Source organism: Patella vulgata, chromosome 7 (genome assembly GCF_932274485.2).
Source record: "Patella vulgata chromosome 7, xgPatVulg1.2, whole genome shotgun sequence".
Lineage (NCBI taxonomy): Eukaryota > Metazoa > Mollusca > Gastropoda > Patellidae > Patella > Patella vulgata.
The window spans coordinates 60,366,959-60,382,135 of NC_065885.2; the positions used below are offsets into that span (position 1 = coordinate 60,366,959).

Sequence of the window (15,177 nt, forward strand, 5' to 3'; positions counted from 1 at the left end):
GGCGCCTATGATGAGAAAGAGAGAGAGAGAGAGAGAGAGAGAGATGGGTTTAACGTCCACTCGACACAAACTAGGTCATTTCGGGACTAACATGGTTTAATTTTATTTCAATAATTCGCTTGCGCGTAGGGGTCTTTAGCAGTGGGAGGAAACCGGAGGACCTGGATAAAACCCACGAGGTTGGGCAGGCGACCCTACTCCTTGTCACGTACAACCGGTGATTCGAAACCACGCCAGTTGACTCAATGACAGGCTTTAGGATACAGCGCGCACGTGCTAACCATTCGGCCATCCAATCCCTCAGTTTTAAAAGAGGTATCATACAAGTTTATCATACGGAACGAAATCTATATTGCGAGGGTTGTCAGTAGCTAGAGCCCTAGGAAGAAATCGGGACAAGTTTTAAACTAAGGATCAAATATTTGCAAATTATTGGATTTGGGATTGGGCTGGGCTGGGCTGGGTGGGGCTTAGGTGGGGGAGGGAGGGAGGTGAAGACTCTCAATACGACAGGCCAATTATTTATATTCGGTGCATACAAATAGTAAGATCAATATATTATCAGGGCCTTACCAAGAAACCTACTCCCCAATCGGCGGAACCACTTAACCCTGGGGATATAAAAACACGGTAATAACTAATCATTTACAAAGGTAAAATGGACATATTTGGTACCATCCCCGGATTAAGGGGGAGGGGAAGGGCTAGACTATGATGCAGTCAAGGACACACAAATAAATGTCATTTATTATGTTGTATAAATTGGTGCCCAGTAATCTAGCAATTTATCTTCCATGCGGACCTACAAATAGCGTTTGTGTGACCAGAGGATATGCGAGAGAGAGAGAGAGAGAGGGGGAGAGAGAGATGAGGTTTAACGTCCACTCGACACAAACCAGGTCATTACGGGACTAACATATGGTTTAATTTTTATTTCAATAATTCGCTTGCGCGTAGGGGTCTTTTAGCTGTGGGAGGAAACCGGAGGACCCGGAGAAAACCCAGGAGGTTGGACAGGCGACCCTACTCCTTGTCACGTACAACTGGGGATTCGAAACCACGCCAGTAGACTCAATGACAGACTTTATGATACAGCACGCACGTGACTAACACATGTGTTTCGGGACTAACACATGGTTCAATTTTATTTCAATAATTCACTTGCGCGTAGGGGTCTTTAGCAGTGGGAGGTAACCGGAGGACCCGGAGAAAACCCACGAGGTTGGACAGGCGATCCTACTCCTTGTCACGTACAACCGGGGAATCGAAACCACGCCAGTTGACTCAATGACAGACTGTATGATATAGCGCGCATGCGCTAACCATTCAGCCCCCCCACACCAGAATATGCACATTGTTCATGCAAGGGCCCCGTGAGTTTTTCAGCCAGGGGCCCCATTCAAGCTTAATTCGTCCCTGTTTGGTACTAGTACTCATTACAGATACACCCCAATTAAATATTTAAAGACGCATTATCACCCAATAATACATTCTACAGTAGATATCGCTTGTGTGATATATTTCATAATCTACTGCGATATCTCCTTAGGAGATATCGCTTTACATGAATTTGATTGGTTAGTTGAAAAGGAACTACTTTTATTTATTTTCAAAGAACAGTTCATTTCTTATTAAAAGTAACTTTTTTTTATTAAACTTTTGTTATTCAGTTGACCTTGATGGAAACACTGGGTCAATATAAAGGACTTTGCAATGGTTGAATTGCTGTCAAAAAATGATGTATCACTACGCCTTAATGTTCAGTAAAAGTGAAATCTACAGCAAAGAACTATATTTATCTATTTGTGCATGTAAGAAGGGATTGGGTGATAAATAAAATCTCCTACTCGTCTTTTTTGATATCAAAAAATATCAACACTCGATGTAAAGTAAGAAAAACTCGGCAGAGCCTCGTTTTTTGTTACTTTATCAACTTGTGTTGATATTTTTTGATATCAAAAAAGACTGGTAGGAGATTCTCTATTTATGTACGATTTAGATAAATGGCTGTTCGTTCTTGCTATAATAGTTCAAAATATATTTGTTTGGTACTAGCACTAATTGTAGATACACCTCATTAATTATTTAAAGATATATACTAAACAGCAAAAAAAAAACCAACCCAAAAACGCCAGTACGATTTCAAAATCAGAGAGGCACTTTAATCAAATCATTCTAGAAAACGACTTACTAAATGGATCAAAGCAATTTTTTGTGAACAGTATGTTGACACATTAGTGATTAATTCATCACAATTCCAAGACATTGCAAGAAGGTTTAGAGTCTGTACACAGTCTATATATCAGCAGCGCAGCGTCTGTACTTACATGTAGAGTGGACCAGACGATTGATGAACGCCATTGGCACCCGGAACAATCCATCGGCTGTGTTTGGTCTCGGTACGACGTTATTAAGTCTCCTCTGAATTTCATCCCAAAGATGTTCAATCGGGTTTAAGTCCGGACTAAGGGTTGGCCAGTGCATAAAACGTTGTTTCGATGACGTGCGAAATGTGGTGTGACGTGGGGTCTGAGAGCTTGATCGATGTAGCGCACTGCTGTGATGCCGCCTCCTCTTCCTGGACCAAGATTTTGGAACACTACAGAACCCACCCTCTGGTTCAGACAGATTCCACCCAAACCATTATGCTTAGACCTCCCCATGAGTCTAGTTCCATGCCACATTGGTCAGAATAACGCTGGCCACGTCGACGCCATATTCTGGTCCTGCCATCTGCAGTTGATACGCAATGCCGACTCTCATCTGTGAATAGAACAGTTCTCCATTGCCTGTGTCGCCAGTTCTGACGAGGGGTGAGGATCGGTTCACGGTAAGGTCTACGGCGATTGGTGTTTTCTCTGGTGAGACGTCGGCGCATTGTACCGGTTCTGATGTGTCATCCGTGTGTTGCCACTGTCTGACCTGCTGTCTCTGACGCCTGTGTGAAGGGATTCTGCACGTGCTCCCGCACAACATGGCGATCTTGTCGCCTTGTGGTAACCCTTGGTCTACCAGTTCGGGGGCGATCATCCGTAATGTTGGTGGCCCAAAAGCGTTGCTGAAGCCTGTAGATGGTTCGAACATTTACCTGGAAGTGATTGGCAACGGCTTGGACAGTGTGGCCAGCGTCGAGGCTTCCAAGCGCCTGGTTCCTCTGAGCTGTCATGCTGCTGACGTTGTAGTGTGAATGATTCAACCAGGGGGTGCATTTATAGAGCTGGTCCCGGTGAACATCACGTGCAGCATGAGTTACATGAAAATTATGGAGAACACATTACCATCTCAGAAGTCAGGTTGCGTTTTTGAGAACCTTTTCTGGGTTCAATTCTGTGTTTGGGAAGGATCCTTATTGCTCAGACAAAGTTGAAGATGTGGTCACAAATATACAATAAAAACATTTGGCAAGTTTTATGTAATGCGTCTATTCAGAGTAACATACCAACCTGACGTTTGTTTTGCTGCTTAGTATAGAAGTCCTACTGTTCTGCTCCGACTGGGCTAATGAAGACGGGCATACGCCATACAGTCTGCTATGAGGGAAATTTTGCACGGGCAGCGGCACTATGGCCTACTCTTATATCGAATTCCATCTGCCAAGGCATTCTTTACGTGCATTCCAATATATACACGGGACCTCGGTTTTTCCGTCTCATCTGAAGGACTAGACAGCTGTCCTTGTTATAGGCCCTCCGTCCTGCACCACTGATAACGGGGGGGGGGGGTGGATGGCTACATGGTTAGCACGTGCGTGCTGTATCATAAAGTCTGTCATTGAGTCTACTGGCGTGGTTTCGAATCCCCAGTTGTACGTGACAAGGAGTAGGGTCGCCTGTCCAACCTCGTGGGTTTTCTCCGGGTCCTCCGGTTTCCTCCCACTGCTAAAGACCCCTACGCGCAAGTGAATTATTGAAATAAAATTGAACCATGTGTTAGTCCCGAAATGACCTAGTTTGTGTCGAGTGGACGTTAAACCCCATTTCTCTCTCTCTCTCTCACTGATATGGGGGGAACCACGTCGAAAAATCCCGATGAACTTTCTTGGCGCAGGGATCGAAATTGCATTAGAATTACTTTATTCTGAGCGACGTTATCATTGTGTGAAGTTTTGACATATATAGTTTATTATCGTAGCAACGTCACTTGTTAATCGAGACTCGATTAAATGGCGATCGTATTTCAAGCCGTTTACAACTGCGCCATTCAGTGCTCTAGAGAGTTGAGTGTAAGCTTGCCATGCGATTACATAATGTATCTATTACACACGTATTATTATATGATATAGGTCGCTACATTATAATATTCAATACAGAACAACTTCAACACAAAACGTACTCTAAATGCTATACACTGGCTGATAAGACAAAAAATTTAGGTGTAACCAAAATAATTTTGACAAAGAGCTAATAGGTTTGACTCACTCCCATTTCTTATTGAAATTGTATATTATGTATATACATTGTGTGTATATTCAATGAGTGAATAACATACGTTTGAATATTCTTCTTAGGGAAATGGTATCTATATATACATTACGCGAATATCCAAAGGGTAATTACGAACTAAAAGTCAGAAATAAAAGTCCATGTATGTATAAAATTTAAAGGTCAATATATAGAGGAATGATGTATTTATATTGTCTAAAAGTTTCTGCTCAAAATATTGAGTCGCTTGGACGTGGACGTCAAACCAGCTTATCCGGACACGTAACCCTTTTAAGATTTCGGATCAATTTTTTGTTTGGGTAACCTGATAATCTATTACCGTTCCTTTAGAGATCAAAACAGTGCGCGGTGCGTGTTCTGTACACGCGGTAAATTTCATCTACACATTATTTTTATAAAATAAAGTCTGGTTTTATCCAGACACCGTATAATACAGCTTGGGAACCCGGTCTCCATTTCAATATGAAGACCTGTGGGTATAAGTTGTTTGAGATCATAGCACGTATATTGAGTTAGTTGCTCGGTCCTAAGGTAGAGGTTTTGAGGGCTTTTCACACAAAATTAAGCAGTTTTATTCTCCAAAATATTGTCCCTTTAAAGTCACGCGCTTGTTTATTTATTTGGGAATTACCCATAAACTTTCGGTGAAGTCCCCACTTATTGTATTGACCTAAATAAACTGTCAACAATGCTGCATGTTTATTACTTGGTTAATAGTTCTTGTGGACATAGTGTTTAGTGGTAATAGTATGTGCTTTGGATAAAAAATATATCTTCTGTTTTTAACAATTTTTAATTTGCTTACAGAACTGAGTCACAAATTGAAGAATATTCTTTCAGGGAAGGCACCCGTGCAAATTGCTTAAGAACATTTAAGTTTAAAATTGTGTTAATGAAACTTAAAGTAACTATGGCGCGCGGACGCGGACGAATGCGCGAAGAACATGTACACAAAATGCAAAAGAATTATCGCTTTCTCCTTAAAAATGTTGATGCAAATTTATTATGTTCGGGTCTTTTTGAACTGTGTGTTCTGAATGATGACGACATGGAGGAGGTTAAAAATAAAGTGGAAGGGGAAAGCAATGTTCAAGGTATGGAGCTACTGCTCAAGAAATTATTCCATGCTGGACATGATGCCTATGAACATTTTATCAAGTGTCTAAAGGACGCCAATTATCACGAAGTCATATCCACACTAGAGGTAAGCGATTTCTTTTCTAGACGTTATTCAATCAAATTAAAACACAGGTCCTATTTCGTTCCGGGGGAAATGCGTACATTGAAAACGGGTCTCACAGTATTCCCTTGTTATATTCATTACTAGGTGGGATACTCGGCTTCGCCCGTGGCCCAAATTGAACCGAATCATGTCCTAAATCATTCACGGGGCCATGCTGTTTATTTTGATACAACATATGTGGAGGGGGGGGGGGGTCGCGGCGACGAAGCGTGATGGGCGAACATACACACAGACACCTTTCATTTTATTTATATACAGTAGATGTTTAAAAATACATTTTGACGTCATCCTTTGATGTTGGCGTGTCATTATTTCAAATAATGGTACGGGCAATGTGCCAAACGTAGATATAGCCTCGCGTGACGATTTCATTGCCGAGCCAGATATTTCGTAATATATTTGTCAAAAGCACTTACACTACTAACATAAATAGCGATATACATAATCAGGGGTCGTGTCGTTAAAGTTATTTCTTTACTTGTAAAGAATATCAATGTGTTCCGTGCAGGGTGGGAGGTATACAACCCTAATCGGCCTTTCACAACACATAACATGATATAATGTGCAACTTATGTTAATGCCCCACCTTTTGAGTCCTTCCGTCCCTGTCTTTCAGTGAACTTGGGTCTTCCCCCCCCCCAAATCTATCTCTCCGGTCGGCTGCCTTTAAATTTTGAGACCTTATAGTCCCCAACTTTCATTGCGTTTATGTTAATCCAACACTGGTCACGATGCTTATAGTAAATAAACCGACCATTTTCCTTCCAAGAGAGTGCTGCGTATATAACTTGATTGTTCTTTTTCAGGGAACTAACAGTCAAAGTGAAGACCCAAACCAGACACACGCTCAGACCGAGGAAAGCGTCTTATCAGTCAAAGAAAAAGTAGCGATGTATGAGAAATTCGCAGAACTTCGGGGTAAACAACGGAAATCACACAAGGATATGATTGTAATTAAAGAACAGTTGGCTGAAAACAAGGAAATATGTGATATACATGCTGAGAAAATACAATCGGTAGTGGATCGAGTGAAGGCGTTTGAAGTAAAATTGGAGGATTGTCAGAGAACATCGCAAAGCCAAATAGAAATAGTAAAGTCACTTAAAACACAGATAGAACCCATTGTAGTACTGATTGGCTCTTCAGACACAAAGGTTCGCCAATTGCAAACAACAGCGCATGTTCATACACTAGAACAGAACGTGAATGAAAGGCATAAAATTGACGCCAACGAGCAGAAAAAGATGAACGAAAGAGTGTCTGCTTTAGAAAGAAAAATGGAGATGCGTCGGAACCGATCTGAACAGACGGAAGAATTGTCAGTGCCCGATGGCAACTTTAAGGTGACTGGAAAGACAGACCAGGAAACACAGACAATCGACGATTTATCCAGCGAAACATTTGTTAAGAATACGGATAGCATTGTCCAAACACAAATGGAAGCAACTCGATCACGTGGGTGCATGGGTGTAGACTCCGCTGATGGCGGGGCTGGGACCGATCTTAAATTGAATATGTAAGATTCTTGCACAGCTGCTTTTGCATAAAAGATAATTCACTACGTTTCCCACGATCCCGCAGTCGTGTATGAGGCAGGATCTATTTACTCAGCTTTCCGGAATACCTGATGATACATCTTGGTACGAACGAACACGAATAATGTAAATAAAGATATTAATGATTAATTTTGCCCAATGTCCTTAAACATAATACCATATTTTTTTATTTCAGTTTTAAGACAGTAATTAACGGAAAGGTTGCTAATGGTTCGGTGAATGTTGGTGGTGACATGAAGCTGGTCGGGTTAGAGAAGTACATAACAAATAATAGAAAAGAAGGTCGAACGGTCATGCTGATTTCTATCAAAAGCTTTGATGGTCACGAGATAGATTCGTACCTTCAAAAACACAAAACTATGTCTTTAAAATCTTTAGATGCTGAAAATGAGGATAACAAAATTTAGGAATGCGTTTGGTAAAACTAAAAACATTTATATTTTCGAGGTTAGGGCATATGAACACAATAACAAAAATGAAATGAAATGAAATGGGGTTTAACGTCCTACTGTTTTGCTCCTAAACTGGGCTAATGGAGACGGGCATACGCCATACAGTCTGCTATGAGGAAATTTTGCCCGGGCAGCGGCGCTACGCCCTACCCTTATATAGAATTCCAACTGCCGGGGGATCTTTAACGTGCACGTCAATTTGTACACGGAACCTCGGTTTTTCGTCCCATCCGAACGACTAGAAAGCTGTCTTTGCGAGGCCCTCCGTCCTGCATCACTGACAAGGGGGAAACCACGCCGGAAAATCTGGATGAACTTTCTCGGCCAATGCAGGGATCAAACAACACAATTACAAATATTGCCACAACAGAACTAAAATGAAATTTAAGGTCGCTATTACGTCTTGTGCACCACTAGATAAAGGTCAGATCCATTTCAGATGGCCACCTGCAGATGTCTTGAAGGTCACGAGATGTAAACACAGAATATATAAGTAGCTAATACCACTTTTGTTAAAAATTCTTCTTCAAACGATGCCATTTGGTTCAGTAATGTCGTCACACTTACCCGAAACTGACACCAGATGGACACATGATAAAGTAAATGTTCAAATTAATGTAGATCTAAAGTAAATTCCTATGAGAATAAATAATAACAAATGTAATGTAGATCTAAAGTAAATTCCTTTAAAAATAATAACAAATGTAATGTAGATCTAAAGTAAATTCCTATAAAAATAATAACAAATGTAATGTGGATCTAAAGTAAATTCCTAATAAAATAATAACAAATGTAATGTAGATCTAAAGTAAATTCCTTTAAAAAATAACAAATGTAATGTAGATCTAAAGTAAATTCCTATAAAAATAATAACAAATGTAATGTAGATCTAAAGTAAATTCCTATGAAAATAATAACAAATGTAATGTAGATCTAAAGTAAATTCCCCTTTAAAAATAATAACAAATGTAATGTAGATCTAAAGTAAATTCCTATAAAAATAATAACAAATGTAATGTAGATCTAAAGTAAATTCCTAATAAAATAATACAAAAATGTAATGTAGATCTAAAGTAAATTCCTAATAAAATAATAACAAATGTAATGTGGATCTAAAGTAAATTCCTGTGAGAATAACAAATGTAATGTAGATCTAAAATAAAATAGTTCTGTGTAGATTTAGTGTAATTTAATGTAATGTAGATCTCAAAAATTCCTCAGAGACTAGATAAAGTTAAAATGACGTCCGAAGCCTGTGTCATGTAACAGTTCTCTAAAGGTTTATAATGTAATGTAGATATAAATCTAGCATGAAGAGGATAGACGGTGATAGGATTGCAAAAACGAATCCACAACAAATGGTGCATATATATATGTTGAATATAATAATCTATATATGATTTGTGTCAAATTGAAAGAAACAATTTTATATTTTATTTCATTGCGTAGTACATATTTATTTTTTAGTCGATGTTAATTTGAATTAAATGTCTTTCCACTTGAATAAAGTTTTTATGTTGCGCTTTGTGTGTAATATAATAGTATGACAGTTGTGAGACGGTTCGTTGAATAAATCTAAAATTGATGTTCGAGATTGCGTATTTCGCCGAACATAATTGATTAGAAATTACAGTAAAAATAGAAACGATTGAATGTAAAGCAGTTTATATACATTCATAAAATATCATACAATGCAGTGCGGCCCATTTGAGTCAATTTCTAGGTTACAAATTTTAGCGATTTAACTCATTTAACATCGCCACACACTTCAGATTCTGTGAGGAAATGTAACATCCGTGTCATAAAAAAGTACATATTCATTGAAGTCTTATTACTACAGGCCCGGAGCTGTAGAGCGCAGTGGACGTTTACGACTTGCCCCCGGATCCATTCACTTGATCTGATATGTACATTTGCTGGGCGTGGTGTCTGTATAATATTATTATATTATTGCATCTTGTTCGTACGAAAAACCACGGTTTTAGCTTGTGGACACTCTAAAGATCACAATCTTCATCCAACTTTGATGGTAACTTCCTGAATTATGGCCCTGATTGTACGAAAAATCGCGTTTTTAGCTTGTGAACCCTTTGGGGGTCACAATTTTTATCCGATTAAACAAACCGTTTCAATATATCACCCTTACACCATAATGTTGGTTGAGTTCGAATTTCGTAAATATCGGACCGAACTGCCGGACAAAATGACCGCTCCTCGTAAGCAAATATTGTAAAAGTATGGTATATCAAGGTTGTGGAACCTCTAGAGGTCACAATTGTCATCCGATTTTGATGAAACTTGACATGTATATTAATACCCCAAAGATCTCGGTTCCGTTCGATATTCGCGCATATCGGACCATAACTTCCTGGATTATGGCCCCTGATAGTACGACAAATCACGTTTTTAGCTTGTGGTCACTCTAGAGGTCACAATTTTTTTATCCCGATTTAAAAAAAAAACGTTCGAATATTTCACGAAAAATTACGTGTTTATCCGATTTAAATAAAAACGTTCGAATATGTCACCGCATAAGACTATAATGACGGTTGAGTAAGAATTTCGTAAAAATTCTACCGAAACTGTCGGACAAAATTGCCGCTCCTTGTACGCAAAAAGTATGTAATACCAAGTTTGTAGATCTTCTAGAAGTCACAATGTTTATCCGATTTTGATGAAACTTATAATGTATGTTTATAACCCAAAGATCTTGGTTCCTTTCGATATATGCGCAAATCGGACCGTAACTTCCTGGATTCCCCTGAAACTGCCAGACAAAATGGCGGCTACTTGTAAATAAACGCATTATTATAAATATCGGAACTGTAGACCAGCGATGAACGCATTATTATAAATATCGGAACTCATAATCGTGAACTATAAATATAAACTTATTTAGATTTTAGGCAATACGGAGCTACAAGTCTTTCATCCGGGATCCAACAGCCTTTAAGAGTTCCTCCAGTTCGTAGAATTTTCATTATAAGGCCAGCTTCTACAGCTGCGTAAAAGTAAGGGGCAATAATGTGATGCTCGATGCGATCAAAACAGTTCGGAGGTAATTTGAGATAAGACCAAAGTTTTTTGGATCGCGGTCCAAGAAACATGTGTAAATATTGTTTACTTCGTTGGGTTTCATGGGTGACTCGGTGGTACTATAAATAGTTAAAATAGGGAGGACCGGTTAGCTTGCAGTGTGAAGGTGGTAGTTTGAAATTTAGTATCCCCACATTTAGGACAACTGTATGCGATTGGCCCAGGGCTCAGCCTTTTATCTTGAAAATATCTTGGATTGTATCTGTTTACCTCGGACTGTAGTCTTGTGCCCGGGGTATATCTTTTTTCTGTCTGTAGTTTTATCCTTCCCTGCTATTTACTCAACAGGCAAGTTTATGGTTTGTTCAAATATCTTAAGGTGAAACGCCCGTGCCTCATGATCTGCGGTTAGAAGCCTGTCGTGTTAGTTTTCGAATGGATTTCGCAAGTTCGGACAATGACTCATTTTTAATCTGCAGCCTGGCCAAAAACATCTCAGAACTCTCCACTGAACCAAATGGAATCTGCATTTTTTTTTACTAAAGCGGTGAAATCACGAATCTCGATGGGAGATAACTCCTGATACAACAATTGAGAACAACGAGTATGCATATAAACGTTATCTCCCCTATGACAAGTGTTCAAGCACTTTTCTGTGTTTTTTTATTAATGTAATACCTTTATAACGAATCGCTACAAAATATGATGTAGTACAAACTATGATGGGTCTTATAATTATTATTATGCGTTAATTTGCAGCCCTTCCACCTAGTTACCTCCCTTGGACTTTGTTCATGATAATATAAAAGACAGGATAATCTAGCCAATGACCTAGTTATTCTCAAACGTTGACAGCCCACCCAGAGTCCAGGGGAAGAACGATCTATGTAACTGCCGTAGATTTATATATGTATTAGATAAGAATGGTGAGCCGAATGTCCGTATTTGAGAGACTTGGTATGCAAGTCTATGTGTTTGCTCAAAGTTGGAGTATTCATTGTTTAATTTAGAATTAATCTAATTAATATTACTTTGTTATATATATATACCTTTAGGTTAATTTCTAATAGGTTATCATATTTCATTAAGTATGAATTAGGTCATTTATTACTAATTTAAGCTGATTTGGTAAGCTCTAGCATATCAAGGATTACTCCAGCGCACAACGTTTTTCCCGGGCAAAAATGGAGGAGCCGTAGGATTTTTGTGCGTGATAAAGTTAGAGTTTTCACGGTGACATTATTAAATATGACTGTTTTAACTAGTTTGCATGTGGTAAACTTTCTGGGCCTGGTGATGCTGTATACAGAGCTATGGTTGCCACTTAGCATTTAGTGTTTGTTTATGCCGGCCGACTAACGGTTCAAGATATTTCTTCGGTCCGGTGACGTCAATATGTGAACTGTTGGACTCATAATTGGATTATGATGATGTGACGATATCAGCGGTAAACGTATCTTATTTTAGACCCTGAGTATTGGTCGCAATTCCTTTGTTCTAACAGTCACATACGTTTATTATTTATGACGTCTACATAATTTCTGATGTGATGGTTGATTCACAGATGTGGTAGAAATCTAAGTATCTAAGTAATACCTATCCGGTAGTGATTAGTATTTGAGCATTTAAAATGAAGGTTACATAAGCTTCAAGTATTTGAGTACTTAAAAAGAACAGATATGATGTATCCAGTTTGAACAGTTACTTTTAATAAATTTGTCAGCAGTAATAAAACTCGACTTATCAACTTATTTATCCTGTGACCCAGATATGTAAATTCTAACCGCCCACACCTAGACCTCCCTCCTCCATTCCGATTTTGTGCCACAAAAGAGGTGTCGGCAGTTATAATCTAAGTCATATTTTTGTCTTCTCGCATATAAGGCAAAACAGACTTTTGGACAAGAATGCTTGAACGAGTGAGTTTAATTACAACGTCAAAATGGTGTTTAATACGATTCATAATTACCAGTAGAACAACTGACTTCCACTTTTCAGCCAAATTAAGGTCAAATAAATACGATGGCCTTGTATGTCCGGGAGGTCATTTCAGAAGGGCCTTGATTCGATGTGACTCCGATCGTTTTTACCTGAAATTGATTGTTCAACAGAAAGCTTATACAATTTGCCACCAGATGACGCCGTTAACTGGTGTTCGTTGATAAAGTGACTTAGATCGTTCTTCCACGAGGCTCTTCATTTGTTTGAATGATATAGACTACAGCTGAGAATGTAAACAACCATATTATAAACTTGACGAGGGGTTGGGTGGCCGAATGGTTAGCGTGTGCATGTTGTTTGACGAGGGGCTCGGTGGCCGAATGGTTAGCGTGTGCATGTTGTATCATAAGGTCTGTCATGTAGTCAACTGGCGTTGTTTCGATTCCCCGATTGTATGTGACAAGGAGTAGGGTCGCCTATCCAACCTCGTGGGTTTTCTCCGAGTCCTCCCCCTGCTAAAGACCCCTATGCGGAAGCAAATTATTGAAATAAAATTCCACCATGTGTTAGTCCCGAAATGACCTAGTTTGTATCGAGTGGGCGTTAAACTCTCTCTCTCTCTCTCTCTCTCTCTCTCTCTCTCACTCTCTCAATTTGATAAACAACAACTTTCAAGACTTTGTGTTTTTATTAAAATAGTTACAATTATACCACCCAAGATCGAGTCGAGCAGTTTACACCTTTTGTTCACTTACAAAGACAAATTAAAACAAATTTATAATCAATAGCCTACACAAGGAAGATAATCGAGTACATAAAGAACGAAAGAAATAGTGTTTAATGCCCCTACTGTTTAATGCCCTACTTTACTGCCGGCGTGGTTTCCGCTTGTCAGTAATGCAGGAAGGAGGGCCTGACAAGGACAGCTGCCTAGTCATTCGGATGAGACGAAAAACCGAGGTCCCGTGTATACATTGGAATGCACGTAAAAGATCCCTTGGCAGTTGGAATTCGATAAAAGAGTAGGCGATAGTGCCGCTGCCCGGGCTAAATTTCCCTCATTGACACTGTATGGCGTATGCCCGTCCTCATTAGCCCAGGTTAGGAGCAGAACAGTAGGACGTTAAACCCCATTTCATTTCCTACTTTACTGCACAGCAGTGCCGGATTAACCTTGTGAGGGGCCCGGGACATACCAACTGTGCGGGGGGCCCCATTGTTTGTTCAAATTGTTCCTACTGACCGCGGATTGTACTAGTATGTACTCCGCATCCGTATGTACTGAGCATAGGTCAAATCAAGACATAAAATCCCAAACAAAAGACAATAAGGAGAAAAAAGACGTAAAATTTAGGCAGGGAACATGTTCAGATTATACATTTGTCTGAACTACTTGCCCCCCCCCCCCCTAGATCCGGTACTGCTGCACAGTGTGCAATGAGGGAAATTTTGTCCGATCCAAAGGCACTATGGCCTTCTCTTATTTTGATTCCAACTGTAACAGTTATTTTACGTGCACGCCAATGTGTACACGGGGCTTATATCACAGTAATACATCGATACATATAAATAAAAACAAATATCACAGTTCAGTAAATACTTCCACAGAGCAGCGATGTCCGACAGCAGCTAATCCGAAAGGAGAACATAAATTTTGACCAAATTTGCTACTTCGGCAAATGAGGCTGAACGCAAACTCGCAGAATGCTTAATATCGATAGGTATCATTCTCCCATGGCCACAATACTTCATACCAAATTTGAAAAAAAATTCGTTAAAAACTACAGCCTATATCGGGTAACAGTGGTTTCGGTAAAGGGGCATAATTCTAGAACAGAAGGAATACTGATTATCGATAGGGTTCGTCCACTCATTGCCACAGAAGGTCGCGGAACGGTTAATATCAATAGTGGGTGTTTCTTCATTACCACCAGATTTGGAAACGAATCCGTTAACAACTGCAGCCTCTATCATGATCACAAGATTTTCGGCAAAGGGCGATGATCGCTGGATGGAAAGGTATGGAACGTTTGATATCAGTAGAGTCGCCCTCTTATGAACCCAGTGCTTCAAATAAAATTTAAAACCAGCGGCTACCAGGCAAGATACGCCCACATTTGCAAGAGATGGATAGAGAACAAGCTAAAAACCAAAGCGATTTTACGCACAACCAGGGGCCATAATCCAGAAAGCTATGGTCTGAAATGTGCAAATATCAAACGGGACGGGGATCTTTGAGATATAAAGATATATTTTAAGTTTCATCAAAATCGGATAGAAATTGTGATCTCTAGAGGGTCAACAACCTACTTTTACACAATTTGCGTACAAAGAGCGGCCATTTTGTCGTGCAGTTTCATTTCGATTTTCCGGAAATACGAATTCAACCTTCATAATGGTGGAATGCTGATATATTTAAACGGTTTTTAAAATCGGATAAAAAAAATTGTGATCTCTAGAGAATCCACAAGCTAAAATTACGATTTTTCGACCAATCAGGGACCATA

General features: G+C 39.4%; 1 protein-coding gene across 1 annotated transcript; it reads left to right on the top strand.

The window, feature by feature from the left end:
* The first annotated feature begins 5,118 nt into the window (after nt 1–5,118).
* On the top strand, nt 5,119–8,669 carry LOC126827558 (uncharacterized). Its single transcript, XM_050557030.2, has 3 exons — nt 5,119–5,646; nt 6,492–7,201; nt 7,417–8,669. Exons 1-3 carry the CDS (start codon nt 5,335–5,337, stop codon nt 7,646–7,648), a joined length of 1,254 nt encoding a protein of 417 aa, XP_050412987.2. The 5' UTR covers nt 5,119–5,334; the 3' UTR covers nt 7,649–8,669.
* The last annotated feature ends 6,508 nt before the right edge of the window (nt 8,670–15,177 follow it).